The 26,176-nt window shown below is 38.8% G+C and overlaps 2 protein-coding genes across 2 annotated transcripts in view; both read right to left on the bottom strand.

Annotated features, from left to right (window-relative positions):
* Positions 1 to 1,808, bottom strand: part of CRISPLD2 (cysteine rich secretory protein LCCL domain containing 2) — a 36,310-nt gene extending 34,502 nt beyond the window's left edge. Inside the window, exon 1 of the mRNA XM_054200463.1 lies at positions 730 to 1,808. The gene's annotated coding sequence lies outside the window, so the exon portion shown is untranslated. The remainder of the gene's footprint in view (positions 1 to 729) is intronic.
* Positions 1,809 to 5,170: 3,362 nt separating this feature from the next.
* Positions 5,171 to 26,176, bottom strand: part of USP10 (ubiquitin specific peptidase 10) — a 55,571-nt gene continuing 34,565 nt past the window's right edge. Inside the window, exons 5-14 of the mRNA XM_054198424.1 lie at positions 24,907 to 24,998; positions 23,247 to 23,356; positions 22,705 to 22,760; positions 21,197 to 21,300; positions 20,324 to 20,423; positions 18,835 to 19,015; positions 15,071 to 15,236; positions 9,955 to 10,099; positions 8,603 to 8,668; positions 5,171 to 6,267 (exon numbers count right to left, since the gene is read on the bottom strand). Of these exons, the coding sequence (XP_054054399.1) occupies positions 6,080 to 6,267; positions 8,603 to 8,668; positions 9,955 to 10,099; positions 15,071 to 15,236; positions 18,835 to 19,015; positions 20,324 to 20,423; positions 21,197 to 21,300; positions 22,705 to 22,760; positions 23,247 to 23,356; positions 24,907 to 24,998 (1,208 nt within the window). The 3' untranslated portion in view covers positions 5,171 to 6,079. The remainder of the gene's footprint in view (positions 6,268 to 8,602; positions 8,669 to 9,954; positions 10,100 to 15,070; positions 15,237 to 18,834; positions 19,016 to 20,323; positions 20,424 to 21,196; positions 21,301 to 22,704; positions 22,761 to 23,246; positions 23,357 to 24,906; positions 24,999 to 26,176) is intronic.

The raw sequence follows: 26,176 nt of genomic DNA, 5'->3' as shown, positions 1-26,176 counted from the left end.
CCAAGATTTGCATTTTTACATGTATTTTTTTCAATATGCAGCAGTAGGGTTTGACTGTACAAGTCCCACGGGGTGCGCGGCGGTGCTTAGGGACGAGCACAGCCCGGAACGAGACATTTCATGCACCTCGTTTTGTCTCGAGTCAGCAGTTTCAGGTCATACGTTTGACCAAAGCCAAAACAATCAGGATTCACTTTTAATCATTCAGCGTTATTACTGCTTTGATTATAACGTCTCCGTTTCATATGTGGTAAAAGCCACATAAAGCAGGCTGCATATGTAAGTATATATTAGGAGAGAAGGCTTTTAATGTAATAGCCAATGAATAGGAAGAAACACAGATTTCACTGTGCCCTCCTAATTGACCGCGCAGACAGCATGTCTTGATTTTCAGCTTCAACCAAATTCCCCTTTATTCCCCGTTCCAATGGCAGCTCGGGAGTAACAGCACCGAGCAGGGGCAGAGGGAAGAGCGGAGCGAGAGGCTTCAAATCCAAACTCCTGTTACCAGCCGGTTCCGGCTCCTGCTCCAGAGCAGAGGGAGAACAAGGGCAATAATGGGGATGGAGCAAAGCCAGTGGCGATAGGAAACGTGCGGAAACTCGGCTGGAATCGTGGACGACGAGAGTGTACCGGAGACGACCCGCAGCCCGACGGGCGCCGGGCAGGCAGCGGCACGGCCATGGGGGTCTTTGGGGGAAACGCATCCTCCCTTCGCCGTCTACTTACATTTCCCCCTCCCGGCCGGGCTTTGTCTCTACCGGAGGGGGATGCAGCGGGGTAGAAGTGGCCAAAAACCCCCTGGTGCGTCCGTCCTGCCCCCCCTGCAGGGATGGGATGAAGATGCTCCAGTCTCTTGACCCTCTGGCATGGTGCTGGCCTGGCCTTACGCGGAGTCTGCTTCAGCAGAAGAATCGGCAGCGTGGGGATCCTGAACGACTGGAGTGAAAGCCAGGCAGGTGCAAGATTTCCTCCCAAATACAACTAGTACTTGGCACTGTGAAGCCTCATTTTTTCTTTCTCGCTGCTCTCCTGTTTTGGGGCAGCCCCGACTGCGACCGCCCGGGTTCGTCTGCGGCTCCTTTTCCTCCTTCTCACAATAAAGAACATTTCCCCAAACCCTTAATCTGCTCTTGATACGCAAGAAAAATACCCCCCACAAAACCTCCCAAACTCTCTGCTGTTTCGTTAGCGCCCAGGTGGAAAATTAGGTCAGTAAGACAGGGAAATGAGCACACAAGCAGCAATTTCAGAAATTAATTGCTGAATTTTGGGGGCACTGGTGACGACTGTAAGTGCAAGCGAAACATGCACTAAAAACTACCAAAAAAACCCCAAACCCTCACCTTGTTATTGCAGCTCACCACATTTCCTGGTTACATCTGCCGTGAGAGATGGTGAAACACACGTTTTTTAAACATTGAAGTAACCTGTACAGATCTGCAGACTGCAAGAGCTCAGAAATATTAACCCAGCGCTCATTTTTGGAGATTTCACCCCAAAGGGAGAAGGCGAGTCGCAATCACCAGCTCCGCAGCTGTTACGTCTGGTTATTTGCTAATACAAATTCTTTCCCAAATCCTTCGGGTCATTGGAAATAGCCTGGAATAAAACCCGCCGTTGCAGGAATCCCTGGACACCTTGGGAACAGCCACCGGCTGTCAAAGGCGCACTCTTTGGTCCTATTCAAAACGGGAGAGGTTTAAAACACATTTATGAAGACAAACCCCTTTGCCGACGGCCCGGGAGCTCCCCGAAGGCCGGGGGGTGATTTTGGCAGCAGCTTTAGAGCTGTGACACCGGGAAGGTGCCATGTGCCACCACTGCCCTCTGCTGCAGCGCGGCCCCGGCCCACCGCCCAAGGGACAGCGTCACCGGCGGATATTGCGGGAAACAGCACGGTTTCTTAATTAAAAAACCACACAACCTCCCCCCACCCCCAACCACCTCGTGCTTTTGATGATCTTTCCCCCCCCGCTTCCCCCAAGGGAGTCACTCCTCGCCCAGCCCCGGCTGACGGCGTTAAGATTTTTCTGACATCCAAAGTTTCGAGTTTTGAAAACTTCAGGTCTCAGTGTGCGGGTTTTTAAGAACTGTTTGTTAAAACCCGGTTTAAACATCAGCAAACAGCCACCCGATTTATGGTGCGTGGGAGAGGGGGTTTTCTGGGGTGTTGCGTGTTTTTTTTTCTTTTACATAATCACTCGCAGACAAAGCAATAATCAAAAGGCTGCAAAATCCTCGTTTTGCAACAATGGGAGGAGTTTAATACAGAAAAATAAAAATTGTGGTTATGTGTTCACATCAGACTGTTGCCACATACTCTTTCCTCTTTTTCCTTTGAGTAATACACTGCAGCAGACAGATTTTAGCAACAAGTGCATTTGTAATATCCTTAGTGAAAAAAAATCCAAAGATTAATACCATCTGAACAACTTCCATTTCAAAATAAGAGACGATTTCAACGGGCAATTACTCCTTGCCATTTTTTTTTTTTTTAAATAATTAGTAACGTTTGTAACCTGTTCCCGTCAAGTGAAACTAGAACTGAATACGCAGACTCAGAGCGAATTGCATTTCTGCAGCAGGAGCTCCTCCCTTACCGTCTTCTCTGATCCTGAAAACTTATAAGGTCTTCTATGAACAGGAAAGCTTTAGGTTGTACGCCAGAATTTAAATTATGATACAAATTAATTTTCTATTCTTTCACCCCAAGGGATAACGCACAGGGCACAGGAAAAGCCACAAAGGAAAGCAGAACGGCGTGTCTGAACACCCAAAACCTCCTGATAGCAAAACATCCCAAATGGGATGTTCTCAGGACCATGCCTACATAAGGTAGAACTACGTGTGATTAAACTCTAATTTAAATACTGTAATGTTAATGCCTCACACGTGCAGCAACTCTAAACGAACCTCAGCAGAAGCGCAAGCAGAGGTAAGCGAAACAATACTGAAACCTCATTAATTGTACACCAGTTCTCTCTCTCTCATCCTACTCTTCATTTCTTCCTCTCCTTCTCCCCATTTTACCTTTTTTAAGCTATTTCTGCTGGGCTGGACCCCGCTCAAAACCGCTCATCACAGCGAGGTGTCGCTCCAGGTGGAGCCCTGTCATTTCTGAAGTTGCCGCGTCCCCCGTGACGGAGCCGAGCTGCTCCGTTAGCGACCGCGGGACCCTGGGGGGGGAGAAAAGAAGCGGGCAGGAAAAAAGAAAAGAAGCGGGGAGGAAAAAAGAAAAGAAGCGGGGAGGAAAAAAGAAAAGAAGCGGGGAGGAAAGGATTTCTGCAGTAGAGAAAACCATTTCAACCAGGGTGCAGCAAGAGGACGTAACCACCACTACAGAACAGTAATTTCAAAATCTGGTTTCTTTCCTATTTGGAACAACCCCCAATTCCCTCCAGATTTCAGATTCCAAGCAGAACCAACGCCTCACCAGCTCTGGCTCCGGGGTAATTCCCACCAGGGGCAGCCCCGCGTTGGGAAACCCTGGAAGCTCCAGGCCTCCGGCAGCCCCCTGGCACGCTGCCTCGGTAGCCCCAGCTTTGCGGCACCGTGCCCAGCGAGCAGCCAGGAGCTGAGCTTTTCCCAGCGACTGGCCAAAACCAAAACAAGCTTTGGACAGAAAATTGTTTCAGAGTTGGTGGAATGTCACCAAAAAAAAAAAAAAATCAAGAACAAGAGTCTCAGCCACAATTTTCAGACCAGAAAATACTAATAAAATTTGCTGATCGAAGAAAAAAAATAACTATACACGTGGATAACCAAAACAACTGATAAAATACCATCCAATTTTCTCAGCATCAGGATTGCGGTAACGATATAAAATTAACACAGATGATCATCCGTCTGAAGATCACCCAACTTTGAGCAGGGAGAAGAGGACCACCCTGAACATCCTCGCCCCGGCCATGAATGCTCCTCTGTCCTGCCGGAGCCCCCGGCAACCCCCTCATTCCCGACACGGGAATGGCAGCACCAGGAGCAATTCACAGGCAGAAAAGTCCCAAGTTCTCCACCGTGCGATGGGAGGGTAGAAAAGCCAAGAGGGGAAACGAGGAGGGCTTTCTTCGGCAGGTCTTACTGCTCGTCCAACACCCAGCTCTGCCACAGGGATTTTGTTTCCGCACGTCCACCGCGATGCCCTACACACCAAACTCCTGCAGACCACAGCCGTGATGGAACACCTCACCTCCAGCTCCTTCCAGGAAGCGGCTGTGAAGGACCTTCCCGTCTTCTCCAGAGCGACTAATTGCCGCCTGACTCACGCAGAGCACACACGCGGGTGGGCCTGGGGCGAGGGGGCTGAAGCCCAAGGCACCGGCAGGGCTGGCTCCTTCTCCTGGAAAAGCCGACACCGCCTTCCAGCGAAGCCCCGCACCCCTCTCCTGGGCAGTCGGGCCATTCTAAGCAAAATGAAATCAGCAGTTTAAAGAAATGCCAAAGGAATGTATCGGAGCACAGCGCCTGTAGAAGTAACGCAGCTAACGTTCCTTCCACGCCTTTGCAGAAAACAACTTTTTTTTTTTCTCTAAATGTCACCTTACGGAAGTGACCAGTATTTGGCGAGAGTAGACGCAGTTTAACCTTTTATTGACAATCCGTGTTAAAATTAGCGCCGTTTCACTGGCAACAATTACAACACTTCTCCAGTGACGCACTAAGCACTAACACCACTATCATCAAATTAAGGATTAAACAATACATAGATTTTTTTTTACCGTCTTCAGCAGCAGGGAAGGCAACAGGAAGCGGATCAAGGAAATACTTGTACCAAACTTTTCAATGAAAACATCAACTGCCTAAAAGAAGGGAATATTTTAGTCGAAGGCGAACAAAACAGCGTCTACCTCTAAAGGACTGCGCAGGGCTTTCCCGTGGGATACAGGAGGGATCCAAATCCCTCTTCCGGCCGAGGGCGTTCAGCCCTGGGACCCCCCGTCCTGGCCACGGGCTGGGAGCTGGTCTGGGCTCATCTCTCCCCTTCCCTCTCCCCTCCAAGTTCGGTTCCATCTCGATGCCAAACGGGGACGCTTCTGAAGTTTCAAGAAGTTGTAAAAGAAACCTGGGGAACGCTCTCTACACCTTGTGAAAGTGCTACCTAGCAATTTTGTTGAGTTTCCAAGGGTAGAATTTATACTTGAGGAAAAACAAAAGCCACGCACACACCTTAAACCAACTTTGTGACTTTTATTGATGGGCGACAACTTTATACTTCTAGATATCACTAAACTGTGTACAATCAGGAACTCAACATTATAGGAGAGCAGACAGCAAAATTAAACAAAGCAGACTTAAAGAAATATCAATCTTAATTATTTTGCCCATTTTTTTTTTTTAATTTCATGTACACAGAAGCATAAATGCAGTTTGAAATTTCTTAATAGCAATAAAGTTACAATCACCCATCTATATAGACTAACATCTTAACTCCAAATATTTGATCTGCAATGTGTACTTAAGCAGTTTCTCATCGCACAATTATTAAAATGTGTCTTCCTATTAGGAACCAGCAACTCTGCATTTTGTACGTTTGTACATTTTTTGAAGCACATAGGACCATTTCCATCTCATACACATCGGCTCATATTTTACCACTTATCAAAAACTATCGGGGAAGCAGAGAGCGCTTTTTATTTTTTTTTTTTTTTTTAATTTTTTTTACTTAAGATAAAACATTTTCACAGAAATCTACAAGTTCTGTTGCTGGTGCAGGGTTTTCTTCTACTACGCAATTAGAAAGTGGGAATCAAATGCAAATCCCCTTTTATTATCTTAGGATTCAGCATTATCTCAGATTAATTTTTTTTGTTTTTTTTGTATTTTTATGATTCATGAGACTGAGTCTTTCAACCAAGTGACTTCATTCTGCAAAAGTCAAAAGCCAACACAAACCCAAGGTAGTCTCCTTTATCACTCTACCCCATAGTTGCAAGGGAAAAAAAAGAAGGGAAAAAAAAAGAAAAAAAAAAAGGAAAAAGATTCACTCAAAAGAGCATTTACAGGAGAAAAAAAGTTAGTGATAGTTGGCGTTCTACAAAGCAGGGATCTTGCACACACAGCGTAAAAGGAAGGAGTTTCACAGCAGGTCAACTCGGCGGTAGTACAGGAGGTAGGCTGTGCGCTCTGCAGACGGCTTCACCACCTGGTACTGGTTGATCACTTTGACTGCCTGGTCATCGATGCGTAACCAGCCGTTCAGACCAATTTGGAAGACGTCCGTAGTGTAGTGGCCACCAGTTGCGCTGTTTCCATGATGATAGACAACTGCAAAGAGAAAACGATGATGCACACATACACTATAGGTAGATAAATACCCACTAAAAGGATAAATAAAGAAAAAAAAGGTCACACACTGCCTTCCTCGTAGCATACTCATGGGTTTGCAGATGGTCTTCCAGATCTGGACTTAGCAAGAATCTTTAGCGCTTGCTTGCTTACATTTCATGCCACATAGGATTAGTAATGTTTCTCCGGCATACCAAACCTCATGATTTTAAAAAGGAGGTTTAAGTAAATTCAGAGTCGAAAGCATCAAATCGCATTTTAGAGCTTCCTAGAGGATATTCTGGGAAGGATTTGCCTCACAAGCACAGCACGCCCTTCCCAGCTTCCAACAGGTGCTGCCACATGTAGCGAGAGATTCAAAGCTACGCACTCACTCTGCCTGCCGATGACAACAGTATTTTATTGAAGCTATTTGTAATAAATAAATAAATAAATTCACATAAAGCTATGCAGTAGTCTAGTCTATTTAAAAAAAAAAAAAAAATAAAAATCAGGCAAGACTTTTCAGATTGCATTGATTACAAATGTAAGCCGGTTAGTTATTCCACCTCTCATCAGTTTTTCCTTTTTGTCTTAACTATAATTTTAGTCTGAAAACAGGTTCTACTGAAGTACCAATCTACAAGTTTCACATCGATTAGTTCTTGGTAACCTCCTTAACAGAACTGTGAGCTGAACACTCTGATTAACTGCTCATCTGCTGCTTCTGAGAGAGAAGCAAACTGGCTTCTTTCCTCGGTTCTCTCCTCCGTCAGACGCGTCCTGCAGAGACGACGTCTCGGCTCTCCTGGCAGAAACCGAACGCAAAGCTGGAAGCTGAGCTCTCAGCAACCGCCTCCAAATGGAAGAGATCTTTTATGTAACTAAGGATGCATTTAACTCCTTCTAGGAACATGTGAGCCTTAACCATATACTTAACAAGAACAAAAAAAAAAACCAGAAGGAATTTCCGTTTTTGATGCAAAAGCGGAAGTATGTAATTATGAAGTTGTTTACACTGTCAGACTAGAGTCACACTTCCAGCTCACTCGGATTTCCTTCACACTTCTATAAAAATAAACATTTTCGAGTAATTTGACTTAAGCAAAGCAAAAAGGCAGAACACACTACATTTATACATTCTGGGGAAATTCAGGAAATATTTCTTTTACAGGAGCTTAAACTTGAATTATTTATTTTCTAAAATTTATTGCTAGATAATTGGGCAAATCCTGGATGATATCTGAAACTTACTTCTTAAAAAGCTTATTTTAGTAATTTAAAATCCATCTAACAAGCTCAGTTTCTGTGTATGAGAAGTCGTAGACTGACAGAAGACTGAAGTATTGTACTTTTCCATAGAAGGAGTTAGAAAAAATTACAGCGGTAACACATTTAATTCAAGCCACCTTAAATACACTGTCTAAACTTGTCCCATGAAACCCACTATCAATAAAAAAAAAAAAAAAGAAAAAAATTACACTGCCAGAACCAGTTCCTAATTTCCACAAGAGACAGGTATGTTATTTCCTTCTGTAACCTCAGTGGTCACAAAACTGGATCCAAACCACCAAGTCACATCAGGCCACCAGGACTGGCACAGATTTGGTGACGCAGAAGTTAAGATCTCCGGTTCTCCAGTTTACTACATTCTCCCGACGCCAACACAAATAAGCAGGTGCAAATCGTAAACTATGGAGGAGTTTTAAACTTCAGGAAATTCATTACTACCCAGAGACTGTTTTGTTCAATATTAAAATGCTGCTTCTGCATTCTTACAGGAGCTTCCAACCTTGACTACCAATTTAGATATTTCGTATACATCGCACGCACTCTTAAAAACATGGTTTCCTCGCACAAAAATCATCATCTCCTACAAGTTACACTTTTCCACCTACAATATGCTATTCATACCCTGCCAGCAATACTCATCTTGAGGGTTCAAAGGGATGCAGAGCCAGCATTCAAACAGCCATTTCAAAAGACATTTGAAACATTATTCTGAGAATACGTGGTGTATTTTAGGCGCAGTTCTGTTACAGCTGTATTTCAGCCTGTGCTGATATTTTTCAGAGCGGACCCGTAACAGAACTCTGTTTTTGCACGAGCTTCAAGCTGGATCAGTCGGATATATAAATAAAGACATAGCAATATATGTGTATATGCACATACGCAAAAAATCACTACATACAAGAATTTGACACCCACAAGTTACTTCAGTGTAATTTTAAAGAAAATTATTTTATATAATCCAGGAAACTCCTGAGAATTCTAGAATTCTATATGCAGGATCTGTATTTGCAATAGAGGGACCAGAGGCATATAGATAAAATACCTGCAAAGAGCCGGTAGGTTCTTTGGCCTTTAAAAATTTTACTTTTCACACCAGGAGACAGTAGCTCTGGAGGAGGAAAAAAAGTCACAAAGGCAACAGTTAGCAAGTTTAGAAATTCAATTCCAAAGGGATTAATTAGTTCTAAGAGAAACCAACACTACCATAGTTTAACTAAAATGTGTTCTGCAGCCTTTAAAGAACAGACAAGGTTCTGATACTCAGTTTGCTGACACTAACATTTATGGAAGGTTTAAAACTACCACCAAAAAAAAAAAGAAGCAGGGGGAGGAGGGGCTGGGGACATGGGGAACAGGGGACGACAAGAGGGAAAAGATCAGACTATTCATCTCTCTTCCTTGCATTCCTGCTGTCAGACAACGACAAAAATCAATTTCAGATTCCAAGTCACACTACAACCAGTTTTGGCAAGACAAATTGAACTATTTCTACAAATACCCATTCATTAAAGAATTTTTTTAAATAAAATATTAAGTAAACTAAAAGTGCACTGTCTGAGAAAGTATGTACTTCACCTGAGACATGAATAATCTTTTTTTGATTATTTATTTTTTCCTATTTGAACAACTGGCTGGCTAACAGTCCATTTGTCACATCAAAACAAAATGCATTTAAGTTGGCAAGCTTCAGATGCTGGACTATCTGAAAGCTTTCACACCTTGTAAAATCGGTATATCTTAAGACACTGGTTAAAAGAGAGAACTTTGTTGTTTAACCTCTGAACTACAGCTCACTTGTCTGCTTTCAGGATGCATTTTCTATAAAACACCAGTTTCCTTTAATCAGCCACTGTTTATTACAATAATTTGCCACTTCTCTGAATGAAATCTGAGATAAAATATCTAGTATTACTTAGCAACAACCTTAGCAACGTACCCCTCATGCAACAGAATCACTTCCAATATCTGTCCTCAGCAGTCTATAACCGTACTCCTTGTATCTGCAGAAAGCTCTTACTTAGCCAAGCCAATGTCTAAGATGTGCCAAAGCTTTTGAGATCTTTCACCATAATGTTCTTTGCAAAAAGGATGCCCATCTCATACCCAGGCACGACTGAACCCAGGAACCCAAATATATTCCTTCTATTAAAAAAAAAAAAAACCAAACCAAAAACCAAACTAACACCTCAACCAAAAACCTCCAACCCACAAAATCTGAAAAACCCCATACAAGGCGTTCACCCAAATTACTACGTTTCTAGACAACAATGGAGAAGAAATGTTATGCACAAAGCTGGGAGCAAGGAAGAAAAGTGAAACACAAACAGCTCTCCCTAGGAAACACAACATTATCTTTTCCCTAAAGAGGGGAAAATTCTGTTCAAAAATCTTTACCTTTACTAATTTCCAGATCAACAGGATACTCAATATTCTTGATAAGTTTCTGACATCCACCGGTTTTCTCATATACAAACCGCTTGAGGTGTAAAACAAGAACAGGGGGGAGTTCTTCTAGTGTCACTCTTCGACTGATCTCCACCTAACACATACACAGAACAAAGATGAAGAAAGCCTGTAAGTTTTTGTTAACTGCTCAAAATTACTCCTTTAAACAAGATATAAGTATTTAATTTTAAATACACCAGCAGAAGAAACACGGAATTGCTGTTATTATTATATTAATTTATGATAAACACTGCACTTTATGGCTTAAAGCACACTGGGTCTTCAACCAAAGTGCTGTCTTAAAGGAGAACTCAATGCTTTAGTAGAATTTAATGCCTTAGAATAAGCGCAGATATTTAGGTACTGCAGTACTAAAACCACTTTACTGGAGATCTTCCAGGAACAACTCTTCGTAACAGTTTAGTGATTAATAATTCTCAGCAAGCTATTATACTCTAATCAAAGGTTAATAACTTGTAACACGTGCTGCTGATTTCAGAGAACTCCGAACTCTAGAAGACAACAGCACCACACCTCAGTGCCTGACGCAAAAGCCTTTGAAAAGCTATTTTCATTTCTAAGAGCTGACATCTTTTTACAAAAAGATGAATAGAAGGAAAAATAAGAACTAATCCAAATCACTTCTTAATTTGCAACAGGTAAAATTAACTATAATCAAAAAAGAATCTCTATAAAACAAAGAAAAACTACCAAAAATGAAGATTTTGCTGTAAACACCTACATCTACATTTATGTTAGTATTTCTGGAGCATTCAGTGAAATTTCTTGATTGAAATGCAAAAGCAGTGTTGCGTCTACTCTGCTAAAAAGTTTCAATGCTGTTTCCCTTTAAGAGTGCCCTGAGCATACCTTGGAATTCACCACCGAAATACTAGTTTCTACACTGGACTTCTGCAGTTGTAACTGGTACCATCTTTATTCCCCACTTCTCACCAAGAGAATCCTAAAACACTGTTGAAAAACCACCTTCTCACAACAGCATCATTAAAATACAGACCTAATCTCAGGGGGGATAACAATGATTAATATATTAAAAGATGAGTATGCAACAGTTCAAAAGTTATTTTGCATTAACCAGAAGATATTTGTCATTCCAGAAGTCCCTTGAAAATCAAAGTGAGCTGTTACGTAGGCTACCTAAAAATGAGTAAACCATCATGATCAGTTGTTACGAAAGAGGTCAGTAATTAAAGACTTTTCTTTCTAAAAAGGTATGCTGGGTTCTTCAAGAGGTTCTGAAGAAAATATGAGTTATAACCCCACCTTTTGATTTTTATATAATTATAATCAAACAATCCGCAAAGTTACTGTCTAAAAAACCTGAAATTGAACTCAGAAGTGCAGAACAATTACATTTTGCTTTCCTAGAAGTCATGACACAAAAACATTTCTGAAAATAACTGCTTTAGGTTTTTCTCAATTTTTTTATATAGAAAAATCTCTTTATTCTAAATCATCAGCATATTATTTTTCAATACAGGTCTGGATTCCACTAGAACCTACTAAGTGTGGAACAGAAACTCATGGGGAAAAACTATTATCTCTTTCCAAGCTTGCAATGTAAACCCCCTTAGGATGCTGAAGCACGCAGTTTTGCAGGGTACTTGATTTCCTCATGGACCTGAGCTGATCCAATTTACAAGAAGTAATTCTACATTTGAACCAGAAATAGTCTCTACAAACTGTGTAAAACTTCACCTGCATCTGAAGGGTTCAAAATGTGCCTTTCTGTGTGCAAAACCCATCAAACCCCTGGCAACAGCAGCAGCTTCACTGAGCACTGAGGCAAATTTTTTTGTGTTTTGTTTGCTTATAAAACCAGGAAGCCAAACAGGACCCTGTTCTTTTCCATTCAACAAGTACGTGCCTGCTGGTGCCCACCTCCTCAATTTCCAGGAAATAACATGCAGAGTAAGAAGCTACAAGGCAAATTCTGAAAGCGAAGGTGACAGCATGAGGTTCACACAACTCCTAAGACTTGGGAACTCATGAGAGGATGCATCTTCCACACATCTTAGCGTGGAACAGCTTCTGCTTTTAAGGAGTAAATCCAGAGAGGCTTTACTACTATCTCAAGATTTTCCTGCACTGAGTCTTCTGAATCTCAAATCTGAAGTCTTTGAATTCAGAGTTTTGTGCAAAAAGAACTTAATAGCTCCCAGCCAAGCCCAGGAACAGAGGATGCTGAAGAATGCCACTGCAGTGGTTTTATGGCAGTTGCCATTCTCCATCCTCAGTAACTGAGCTGGCGTCTGGGAACACATGTGTGCACCTCAGCACCTCTGCTCTGCGGCTCCGCATCAGCTCAAACCACAGATGAAGGCAGTTTTCTCTTACAGTGCCAGAATGAAGAGCGGCAGCTGAGGAACAGGCACGTGTTCTGCTGTCCTGACTGTGTGAAGGGGCAGCAACGCTACCAGCTAAAAGTGCCATAACAGTTTGTTTAGAGAACGGGAGTCGGAGTCCCAAGAAAATATTTGTAAGATCCTCAAGGAGCAGTTTGAGAACTCCAGGGGATGTGAAGGCTCCTTCTAAGGAGTATGTGGAAGGTAACCTGGGAAAGTAAATGAGGCTAGTTTGCTACTCAAGAGTCTTCCCTTCTGGCAGAAAACATGAGCAGGTCTGCAAATAGGAAGAAGACTGAAAAAAAAAAAGAAAAAAAAAAAAAAAGAAAATCACTTCAGTGAGGTTAAAAATTAATCCCCTTAAAAAACCCACCAACTATCACCTGTTGAAATATTCAGGATGTAACAAACTGATCTGCAAGACCAGAAGGAACCAAAACAACTTTCCTCCAATGTTAGTGAGCAAGTGGAATGGAGTCATGAACAGCAAGAAAATGCCACTCCCTTTTAAACACCTATTTTCATTTAAAACACCTAATTATTTTCAACACTGCATGAAAATCTGATTTCCTGTTCATATTAATACACACATAAAATTCAAAGTCAGCTCAAAGTGATTAAAAAACAAACTTTAAGAGAAATCATTCACATATATTTGGAAGATTATTATTTTCATATCTGTTGTTTAAGTCCACAACTTGTAAAGAATACAATCCAGAGTAAAACAATCAGAAGACATTAATAATTTTTAATAATATGATTTTTAGCTTTACCAGTAGTCCTGAGTTCCCATACTGTAAAATGGAGATTAAATACTTCTTCACGATACATTTTGAGAATTACTATTTTGAGAAGTCCTATGCTTGTTCTACAGTCAATGTGTTCAGCGTTTTCACTACATTTTTAATAAAGAACTATTTCAACTTGAATTTCGTTAGAAAAAAGATCTAAAAGACATTGTGAATACTTGTATTTCCATTCAGACTCTAAAATATAAGCCAGACCAAACCTCCAGCACCTAATTTGAACGCCCATTTCTTCCAAACCCCATAATTGAACACTGGGTTGTCAGTAAAGAAGTTAAAACCATCTGCAGTAAAAACCAAAAAATGAATGACCAGCAAAAAAAATCTATGTGGTAAATCATGATGAGCTTGCACTGCAAACGTTTCTTTCACATGGAAGACAACTGGAGAAATAAAACGTTCTCTAACATTTCTACTGACTATAAGGCAGATAAATTTCACGTCTCCATCTTCAGCTTTTCAAAGAAAATGGACCATCCTTTCTTTATGTAACCATATTTTTATTTGGAGTATTTAGAAAATTTACAGATACAGAAATGAGTACGAGAGAAAACATCTACAACTCAAGAGCCTCTTTCCAACCTGGCCTACTGAAAGAAGTTACGAAGAGTGTACACAAAATTTCCATCTGAGCAATCCGTGCACACCAGAGACGATGTTCTCCACTAACGCACACCATGAGAAGCAAGGCAACACCTTAACGGGGAAAAAGTTTAATTTATTACCCTGTATCACAAGTTCTCAAACTGTAATGCCAAAAGCATGTTTTTCTCCCCAGGAAGTATTTTTCTATTGTAATTATTACTATTATGTATTGTATTATTTGAAAAATAAGATAAAAAAATCTGCAGAGCTGCATGAGAATACAGAATGAAACGTCCTGGTACTTAAAGTGACAGAGAATCATGGGGCTTGGAGATCTCAAAAGCTCCTCCACTCCATCCCCTCTCAATCTATCGTAACGATTTGTGTAAATCCTGACCAGTGTTTCTCCAACCTTCCTTGAAGCAGCGAGGATAACTCTACAAGCACCACAGGTAACGCCTAGTGTTACCTTATTTGTTCCTTTTACGTCACAACTTTTATACTGCCACTCATTTTGATTGCTTTTTTCCAGATATTCTCCAACTGTGAAGAGCATTTTTCTTGAATTGATGACCTCCAACTGAACACAGTATTACCGACAAGTTGGGTCTTCTGGGGCTGTGTACAGCAAACCAGTCAACCGTACAGTGCCACAGACGCCGAACAGAGGTGTTACTGGCTACTGAAACATTACAGGCTATTAATTCAGAGAGAAAGTCAGTGATCACCAGATGTTTTAGCGAGCTTCTAACCAGGCCTACCACCAATGAATATTTTCATTTTTGACTTGTAAGTGAAACGTGTAAATCAAAACCCATCGAGGATAGCCACACAGACAGCCATGGAAGTGTTCTGCTCTAAGAGTTTTCTCCTTAAAGCTAGAGCGTGCTTGCGAAAGATACCTGGAAGGGCTGCCCCTTTACTAAGAACATCTGTCAACCCCCCAGGAATCAGTATGTTAACATCAGTTCAAAGCTATTTTACTCATACTACTATGTATTATACCACAGTTCACCCTGTTAATTTAACATACGCTACACTAAAATGTCTAACCAATTACTACACCAACTCAGAAAACGTATCTATTTACAGGCATGGTTCTGTTTGAGAGTCGGTTCTCTTTCTTTCAGTGCACGTGTTCAAGTGTAATTTGTTTTACCACTGCAGGACACTTTGAAAAGGTTAGTACCTCTTTTGTTGTTAACATAAGTTACGGTGTTCAAGTAACTATTTGTAAAGCAGGAGCTGCATAAAAACCCTTTTAAAAAGCCTCATGTTTGACTGTAAAAAGGGGTCAACAGAACACACCTCTTGCTTGGTTTTTGTGGTATAACCCTGGACAGACTCTCTTGCCACCAAACTTTCCAACGCATCCTGAACTGTGCGGATCTTGTCTGACTGGATATCCAGTTGCAGGGTGAAGAAAGGTTGCAGTGTAGCGGACTCCTTCGAACTCTGCTGGTAAACAACAGATCTATGGAAACAAGAAGTTAGAATGTAATAAAGCCGAGTAACTTTCAACAATATAGAATCTTCTAGTAAGAACAGATCAAAGTCTATATTAATTTATAGCGAATTCAAAACAACACACACAAATACAAAGGTTAAGCCTAAATTTCAACAACCTGCGTCCACCTTACTGCAATTTACATGACTTCCGCATCCACTTAGAGCGTACTGAACGGGATTATATTTGAATTGCTTTATTTACGCAAGGAGTCAAACAGTTATTGGATAAGCATAAAATGTTTAAAGAAAAATACTGAAATTTTTGACAATGCACTTAAAGATTCACCTCCAGACACCTTTTGCGTTGAGTTTTGAAATTATGTTTTCCAACAAGTCTTCAGAAGCACAAAATACTAGTGCTTATCTAACTGCGTGTTCTACTGTAAAAATTACAACTGATTCCAGATTCTCCAATGAAAATACACAAATTTTGTAGTCACTTCACTAAGCCCAATTTCACAATGATTTTCAATTGTTTGCTTAAATCTTGTCATAGGAAATATAAACCATGCTCCATCGAGGACTGGTATTTCCTTTTCCTCCCATCATTTTCTCTGGACAGACTTTATCCATGTACTCCTTTGTACATAAATGGGAGTTTTTTGGAAAACTGGCAGAAGTAACGACCTAGGGCATGAGAACACGTTTCCTGGGTTTTTTTGTTTTTATTTTTGTTCGAAGCGTATTCAGTCGCAGCCTTTAAGTAGCCTAGCTTGGTGATTGTTGTTTTGTGCAATGAGACCGTACCCTCTCCTCAGCCACAACGTCACTGCACTAAGTGGACTCTTCCTGATTTTCATTTCTCTTAAACTTCACTGAAAACTTAAAACCACCAAATACGGCCCGAGAATTATTTTTTTTTTTTATTATGTTGAAAGCAGTACTTACATTAAAAAGCCCCAGCTGCTACAAAAATGTGGGTTTATACAGCCAAAGAAATCATTCATTTATTATATTGTTGCGCCTGTTACAGTGCCTTACAAAGCTTGAAAGCAGTAAAGTTAGTTAACATAGCTCTAATCCATGTAGCCACGCTGAAATTTGTCCTCCTCACGTACAAAATGTTAACATACAGGTTCCATGCCTGTCCTGTAAACTCCTACCAAAAGAGCTCCTTTGACTCAGGCAAAGCCCTGAAGCACCAAGAGCAAGCCAATGCATCTTTATATTGGCAAACGTATATCCTTCAGGGGAAACAGAGCATATGAAAAACAGGAGCATCTTTATTTCAGTTTAACGCTTCCTCCTTGGCTATATTTAAGGACAAAACCTTCAACACATGGCAAGCGCAGTGTTCCGACAAACAAACCCTTCACTGTAAGTCTCGCTGCTTTTGGATACGCTTCCCAAGCCCTTTTTAAGCTAACCATTATTTAGGGCAATAATCAACAGAAAAAAACCTAACAACTCTGTTTGCAAACCCACGTATTAAAGATTTAATTAATAATACAGATAATATTCTGAAAAGATAACATTAAGGAATTATTTTTTTAATTATTAGAAATTACATTGTAGCATTTCTTCAAAACATTTTCTTCAGAGGCATGCAGAAATTGACAGCAAAACCTTTGCTGGACTATGATTTTCTATTAAAAAAATCATTTATTAGAATAATTACAGATTTCAATTGGTCAAGGGAAAATGCATCATTTCTCGGGTACTGTAGGAACTCTACAGTAAGAAGTTTTGAGGAAAACAGGCACTACCCATTGCTACCCTGCTTAAACTACACCTATGTAATTGATGCATTTTCTTTTGAAATAACAGTGCATTTGAAGGGAAAAGTTGGTACTACTTACGGAAATATTTAGCAGACTTCTAACTGGCTTGTGAGCTAGCTTGCATAACAAATATTTGAAGTTCACACCAACCGAGTCAAAAGGGACTCTTGCACATGAACAAACCAGATCCCAACAGAACTGCGTATCTTCATACTTACACATTTAAGTTTCACATTCCTTAAGGAATACTTTTTGGGTTTTTTTTAAGCAATTATGCCTAAATAGACATTTAATAGACAAAGCCTCGAGAGGAAAGCCTAAAGTTTCCCAAGCCAAAAGATGCCAATTCAAACCGTGTTTTCCTAGCTGCTTTCCATTTGATTTTTCCAATTTCTGATGCTTTCATTTACTGGACTTCTGGCGATTCTGTTTTCAATCCTTCCTGTCTCCACCCTCAGCCTCAGAGGATGTAGCTTTCCAACATCACAACATGGGATACTATTTCTGCAGTAAATTGTGTGACCTAGTTTGGAGGCTAAATAAAACGGGTGTGGTGACAACAGATGTCGGATCGGACCCTGTGGTCCTGCTGCTCAGCGCAAGTTTTTGCCTTTTTTCAGTATTACCTTTTCCTTATGTCGATTTTCTGTGGACTTTTATAGAAGACTGCGTTCTCTTAGTATTCTTGATTTCAAAACTAATGGAATCATGTAGAGATCTGAACAATTCTGACCGTGATAAATATACTAAGGGTATTAACAATACCTTGGGTATGTGAACATACCATCCACGCGGAATTTCATCAATACATACAAACATCTGTCTGCCAATTTCTATGGAGAACACCATTTTGTTTGCCAGTTGTCTGACTCAAGTCCCAGAAGAATAATTTCAGTGCGTTTCAGAGGCAGGAGGCACTAGCCCACATTATTCACACCTCTGGACTGAATACCTGGCAACGCAGGGAGTCAAACACCGGCAATTAAGTGTCTGTCTCCAATTTAAAAATAATTCTTCAAGTCTGGCATTTTTGTTTTGGAGTATGTTTTTAGCAAGTGTTTACCTTGCTTTCACTTTAAATTATACATTTCTCCAAACAAGTCATGAGGCTTCCTTCCCAAAAAATATTCTTTCAGTATCTGCTCTCTGCCTTCATCTGGTATCAGACCTGAACATAAGTAACGTCCCACATTCCTTTCCTTCCTGTAACATCTTGTAGTAATTTACATTTTCTAAACTTTTCGTCTTTACCATTTTATTTATTAAGTATTACACTTAACTTTCCTGCCTTTGGGAACCATAAGTGTCTAAATAACCAAACGTCTGCAATTTTTCATTTTATTTCATTCTTTTCCTGACCAGATTTAAATATTAGCAAGTCTCAGAATCCCTTAGTATCTTTATTTACAAAATGAGTCAAGACTCCTTAGAGGTCACAAAAATTAGGTAGCTCTAAAGTTCTTTGGAATTCTTAGACATTAATACAAATATACAAAGCATACATAGTTCAAACTCCCTTCTATGCAATTCAGGGCTTTTCTTCTCTAAACAGTCTGTTCTTTCAAGACACTTAAAAGAGATTCAGACTCTATAGTAAGTCATAGAATCATTGATCGTTGATCAATCTTTTGGTCATCCTGGGCCATGTCCTGAACCCTCTCTTGTGTAACAAATGCTTCATGGTAGAAGTCTTCATCTCTCCTGGCCTGAACAAACTGTGTAACAGTCTCTTCTATCCAACTATCGAAATAATGGTGAAAAATACAGAAAGCAAAGCAGAGGAAAGAGTTATCTGTAAAGGCAAAGCAGCCTACGGTCTCAACGAAAATAAAAATACTGTACCTTATATGACCACCAAAAATATCAGTAATTGGAGTCTGAACAAAGTCAGCCTGTCGAGTGACTGATGATTTGTTGCGAGGTCCCACTTGCTCCCACTCATCCTCACTGCCTTCCCCTTGGTCATCTTGTTCCTCATCTTCGTGAAGGGTCTGAGCTTCAGGGCCATTGGACACTGAGAGTTCTTAAAGTGAAGAAGAAAAAAGCATTGTGGTTTGTTTGGGGTTTTTTTGTTTTTACAAATAAAACACGTATACAGATACAGAATTTGAAAGAAAAAAACCCAATACAAATGATTTTCAGAGGATAAAACGTTTTCATAGATTTGAGAAAGTAAATGAGAACAAATATATTCCAAGCTCACTCGTAGTTGGACACATCTATATATTAACAGAATGCAGCTCACTGATGACTGTATGTAAACAGATGTAGTTTTCTAGCAAAGTTTGATATATTTTTAGTAGTAAATTTGTGGGGTAGAAAATTAGAAAGTCAAGTGTTATTCTGGAAACATAATTATGCCATTATTAAATACAACTCCTTTTCTGCATGGATATTTTACAGGCAACCCAAGGCTTAGCAAATATTTTCTTTGCAAGTGCCAAAGTCAGGAGGCTATAAACTGCACACAGCTAAAGAACAAAATATGGAATGATCATTTTATAACATAAAAAAATTTACCTTACTACAGAGAAATTGGATAACTAGTGATCTTAATTATATACTTGGCTAATACTTGGTAGGACTAACAGTGTTCTATTTCATTTTTCATAGGGGACCCAAACATAAAGCCACTCTAAACTAAAACGGCATTTTAGTCTGCATACAAATTGTTAATACTTCTTCCAAATGAAATTTTTCTCCAGCTTTGTCAATAAGAATTTTAAAGTAATTTAATACGTTCTGGTTTATATTAGATATCAATTAGCCATTAGTCTAGAAGTTTGCACTTTAAACCACTGTTGATTAAAATCTTTTTTGGAAGATCAGTGAAAAAACAGACTGATGTATTTTTGAACTACCACTGAGAGAGCCAAAACCCCAGTAAACAAGTGACATTGCAGGTATTATGAACGGCAGACAAACATACCCATGCTCAAGACAAGACTATTCAATTTGAATTAGCCTTAAATAATGCTCAGTTGAGCTCAGTAAAAATCCGTAATACAGAAATTTGTTATTTAGGAGGACTGGGGTATATGACATTACTGTTGTCATTCAGAGTTATTTACAGAATGATAATGCTTTTCCAAACACCCAGTAACACTTCAGATCATTTGTAAATTGGACAGCATGGACTAATTTTATCCTTTGAACAGACGTTAAAAAATAGATGATAAAAAAAACCAAAATCTTTGAGACCCATAAAACATGACATTCTATCCCTATCTCAACATCTACTCCAAACATTGCTCCGTATTATAGAATCATCACCAAAAAAGGAACATATTTGAAAGAAATTAAGTTTGCTACCATAAAAAAACCCACTAACTTTCATTATGTGGAGAGAGAAGTTTCTTTAGGGTCAGCATTTCTTCATGTAGTCCATTGAGGATAAATCCCAAGTATTCTTCAGCATCCTCTTGCCTGCCCTGAATAAAATGGGGGTTTTTTTCAATGATTATATGGAATTTTCCCGTCTTCATTTTAACAGAAGGTTCACAACATCGAACATCTAGCTTTCTCCTATTAATTTAGCTAATTTACCAACTACTCTGCCTGAGTTGTAAAGTCATATAACGTTTAAACTCTACTGTAACAACCCTTCATTTTTAACTGGTTCAAAAAGAACCTAGGCATTAATTTGGAACCTACCACCAACAGCAAGTACCCACGTAAACTTGACCTGGATGCAAGAATTTCTGTATTCTTTTCAATACAAACTTGATTTAACATGCGAGTTGGTAATTATTTTTTTTGCTATTTCTTTTAAAAGTAGTATTGAAAGTTGCTATCAAACCAAGCTCAAATCAAAAGATGGTCTGAACCATTATCTTTTTTTGAAGTCTCTGTGAACCTTCAACCACTCCAAGCTGAATCCCAAGCAGAAATGAACAAAACTGCTCATTTCTTAAATATAAATCAATAGGCATCTTCTTTATAAAAAGAGATGTTCCGTTCCAATTATAATTTTTTCATTAATCTGGCATATCAAACCACCAAACTTACAATGAACATCTTCCTATAATTGAAGTCCCAAGACAGTTTAGCTTCATTGAGTGAATGTAGTAGTTCATAACGAACTACCAACTAGTTGATTTTAGTAATATTTAGGCCCAGAACCCGATATATGGCTTTACATTGTTTTAACAACAGTGTCTGACTTGCAATGCAATTACAAAAGCCCAAGATTTGTAAGTCACACCTTTTCTGACAGACTTGACTTTATAACTGTCAAAAGTCTATAAATGTACGTAGGTTCAAAGGCAGCTCCTGGTCGGATGTCTCTCACAATTTTATCGCCTAAAGCTGCAAGGCAAAGAGAAGTACATATAAATAATAAGTTTTTCTACATTATACCTTAACCTTCTGTTCACATATCACTAGATTTTGGAATCCAAAATTATTTTGTTAGTAACAGTTTTATTATAATTTCAGTGACTCAAGCTCAGTACCTGTAAATGTTTATTTTTTTTTTTTTTTTAAACATCTTACATCACCCTACATAGACTTACAGATGGTCTGGAGAAGATAGCACTCTCTTTTTATAGTCAACACTCTGACGATTAACAAAAATATCCACAGCCATCATAAATGAACAATTCTAGTTCTATTTAAATGTTTTAATTCTTTTGTATTCAAAGAACACTTCCTTAAATCTTTTATGTATTTGTAATTCTAATAGATCACTTTTCCTCACTGCAGAAAAAACCAAAATACAAACAAGATACAGTTTGACAGAATGTTCAATCTAATGGCAATACAAGGCCTCCAAAACTACATTTAAAAACCACAGAATACAATAAAATGACCTAGAAGTATAATAAGTTGCATAAGACAGTAAGATTTGTTTTACAGAAACAAAACTTAAGCAGCAAACCACAGAAATGTCTGAACTGTTTGGAAATCACTGGAACAACCAGCTCCTCGTGATATTTTCTTATAACGTTACATAAACACATTCCTGAAACTGGTTTTTTTTTTCTATAAGTTTGTAATACAACAGATTTGGTTTAGAGATTAAAAAAATGAAGCCTACAAGATAATTTATTTGCATTAAAAAAATATTCTATTCCTCTCTACATAATCATCATTTATCATAACCATGTATTAGCAAGAATCATACGCCCGTAAAGTTTTCACACTGAAATAGTGCATAGGGTGGGGAGGAATTAAAAGCCCCAATAACATGCCTGCAGGCCATCTCTAACTGCTAAAGAGAGCTATTACGGCCCCATTTTGTTCCGAATGAACGAGAGTATTTAGTATTTAAGGAGGAATGACAGAATCGAGCAAGCTGATAAACCAAACAGCTGGAAATACGTAAGGAAGGAAACAAAGTCAAATACAGTGATTATCAAATGATTTTGTTAGAAAGGGCATGTTCTTAGAAGACATCTTAACAATGAGGCTAACTTTCAACAAAAACTATTTTTAATTGCATTTGTACATCTGGTCTGCCAAATAGAAGAAAAAGTGTGCTGCAACACCTATGACTTTTTGACGTTAATCACCAATAAGAAAAAGCGTAGCACTGACAGAAAAGCAACAGCAAATTTTTTAATATATCAAGAAACTCCAAAAGTCTGAAGAGCCATGAAGGGGATCAAGCACAAGTATTTAAAGGTCTTAAGTACATCATACAATGCAGATCCTTACCCCAAAGCCTTCTTACCATGATCTTAAGACTTTTCTCCCCTTATTCCCACTCACCTTGTTTTGCTTTAGGAGGTACAGGCATATTAGTGAACTCATTCATTAAACGAACACTGAAACAGAATGGAAGGAACAACTAGACATGAGCAGCAAATTAAGACTTAGAAGGACAAATAATAAAATTTGATCATTGTCATTACTGACTGCCAGAAAAAAAAAAAAAAAAGAGAAATTAAAGACTATCATAATGAAGTCAGAGTAAAGTTCAGACATAAAAATTAACCCAATCACTGCTAATGAAACCAAGGTGTTATGTTAGCTCTAGCAGCTCTGACGGTTCATTTTTGCATATTAAACGCAATTTAAAACTGATATTCCTTAGGCAACAGGAAGTATCTTCCTTAACTAGTCAAGCAGTTGTGTAATACCAAGTTCATTATAAAAGCCACGTATCACCCAAAAAAAAACACACAAAAAAAGACTTCTGAACACTTATCAACTTTCAACAATTGCAGTAAAGAATCATTTGTTAGAGATTTCTGAATGAGCTTAGTCAGATGACAGATTTTTTTTTTTTTTTTTTTTAACAAGCTACTTACAAACTGTCTAGCATTGGTGTTGAGGTACACGGCCGCTGTGACTTTGAATAAATTGGAATGGACTTCATTAAATGATACATTGGAGGGCAAGCAACCAAGGCCTGCAGGGTCTATGCAGTGGCATTAAGGAAATATTCAGAAAATGTAATCTGCATATTAACCAAATATTCAATTATATTTAAAATTATATGCAAAACAAAGCTAACTCTTTATTATGTAGACCAATCCAATAACCACACTGGAAGAGGTGGATGGACTTTTATCACAATGTTAACTAATAATGTACAGAAGTTACACAAAAAAACCCCGGCATCCTTTAACATGCAATGATTTCACTGCAATTTAATATCAAAAACTTTAGTTAGAGAGGAAGGAAACATTTACTGTAGGAACAGGAGAGGAAAAGAACTTTCATAGGAAAGACTTCATAAAATTAACAATTTCAAATTTGGCAAGTGATAATCTGTAACATGTTTTCAGAAAAGAATGGCAGAAGCCAGCTGACAGACTTCAAGTTAAAGGTGATGATTGACCCCCATAACCAACCCAACCCAACCCACCGTGATGCGAAGCACCCTCCAGTGTAAAGAGGAGTTTCAAGCAACCAGTAAAACTACTCTGTATGTTGGAATAAAGTACTTTAAAAACATCAAAATCCACGCTACATGGTGAGAACAGTAAACAACAGAAGTGTATTAAAAGACCGGCGGGGCAAGGAAATGACAAAAAAAGACAACAAACTCAACAGCTAGAGAGATATATTCCCTAGAGAGTGCAAAAATTGATTGAAAAATTCCCATGTAACATTTTAACACTGAAAAACTGGGAGCTAATACATACAATCAGAGGAGTGCAGAACTGGCTATGTAAGATAAAAGCTGCCATTTAAAGCACAATTGCTGGTCTGGAAGTAGGTTATTAGGTTCTGCAATGATCACTCTTGAAATTGGTCTCAATATTTTTCACTAGCAGTTAAAGTATCCTAATTGTCACTTGCAGTGAGCCATCGCTAACACAGGAGATATATATTAATAAAAAGTATTATTAATAACACTATCATAATATAGTACTGAAGAAGGAAGATTTGTCACCCAAGGTAAAAGTTATTTTTGCAGGGGAATACAATTCTAATACATCAAGAGTGAGCTAATCTTCCATTCTTTTGTAAAAGGATGATTTTAAACAGTGCATTTACATGGACGATATGATAGCAACAGCCTACCCAACAGAAAAACAAACAATCCACTTACCAAACTGCCACAACAAAGCCTAAGAGTAAGAATAGTTACATCAAGTACAAAAGAGAAATAACTATTTAAGGTGATGCACAGAGTGATGAGTAAACATCCCTAGAAATTACAAGCAGGTTTTCAGTTATGAGAAAGTTAAAGCTGTGAAATATTTTGACAGAGGTAACAGAGACAAACTGCAAACAGGATTGTGCAACCAACTGCAGGAGAGCCCTGGACACAAGGTTCAACGATCCACAATACCTTTGGATTTCCAGATGCTCTCCTTAAATATTTTAACCACATTAGTAGGATATGGGAAGACAAACACATTTATAAAATACTTACCAGAATAATCCAGAAAAACTTTGACAGATATAATATAAAATTTTTAACTTAAGTGTATTAATTTTTTCCCAAGATAAGGATACAGCATTGATGTAGCACCAGTTTCCTTTGTTGATCAGCCCTCGCGGTTGCAAAGACACTGGTTTATGTATTAGTCTTACATTTTCCAGTATTTCTGCAGAATAAGAAACAGTAAATTGAGTATCAACAAAATGCACATGCTAGCCATCAAAACAAGTATCTGTTGACGCATTACAAAATAATTCAAATCAATTAACAAGATTCCCAGAAACCTGAGCAAATAATTTTCGCTCCATTTAAACACTGCTCATATTTCAAATGAGACATATTTCTTCAACCGAAGACATCCTGGAATTTGGGTCAGGAGGATACTGGTACAAAAATTAATCATTGTCATTTGAAAACCGAGAAGACCTATTTGTTTTTAGTTTTGTTTTCCTAAGGCCAGATACTTTTACATAGATATATAAATACATATATAGACAAAAAATCCCACTAGCTGTCATCTCTTGCCACCAATTTTACGAAGTATTTCCCAAATTCTTCTGCTTTGAAGAGAGGTGAAGCTGACACAGCAGTCTCAGTTTACAAGTTTCAACATACACTATCAACAAAAATATCTCGGTGCAAACAGGACAGTCAAATGTTAACATGGGCTTCTGATCAGTTTGTTTCATTTACTGGTTTAATACTTCCAAAAATCTAGGAGATAACAGGCTTACATAATATAATGCTGACTGGTTGGTTTCCTACTTTCAAAAACTTCAGCAATGGCCCAAGTTTAAAAATTAGAAACCACTGCACATAAATACGTCTGTCTCAGTTATGAAACAGAGAGCAACAGGGGGAGTTTTTCCAGGAAGTCTGACCTGTTATTTAGGTACCTAAATAAAAACTGTTTAAGGAAAATATTGGATTTGCTATATTTTAAATTCGCAAAATAAGGATGAGAGGTATACAAGACAGAATAAAAAATGCAAATAAATATAGCAATTGTCTACCAAGGGGATTATTTATTTTTATAATAAATGTGAGGGCCTCTAAAGCCCTTATATGCTACGCTGCATAAACTCGAAGAGCTGGAGCTATTCACTCGAAAGACTATCTAAACAGACAAAACAACATGACAAAGGTGGAAAAGCAGAGGCACAGTGCCACAACTGCAAACAAAATCCACATCCTTCTACTTCCAAACTATCTCTTTACCTATACGATCATATTTCCTGCTGACATCACCAGTTCTAACCAAGTAAAAACATCCCAAAAAATAGAAATTATTTAAATCAGACCTCTATTACATAAAGAGCCTGACACTTGAAAGGGCAGACAGCA

Source organism: Rissa tridactyla, chromosome 4, assembly GCF_028500815.1.
Source record: "Rissa tridactyla isolate bRisTri1 chromosome 4, bRisTri1.patW.cur.20221130, whole genome shotgun sequence".
In the NCBI taxonomy this organism is placed as follows: Eukaryota; Metazoa; Chordata; class Aves; order Charadriiformes; family Laridae; genus Rissa; species Rissa tridactyla.
This window is presented reverse-complemented; position numbering and strand designations above follow the sequence as displayed.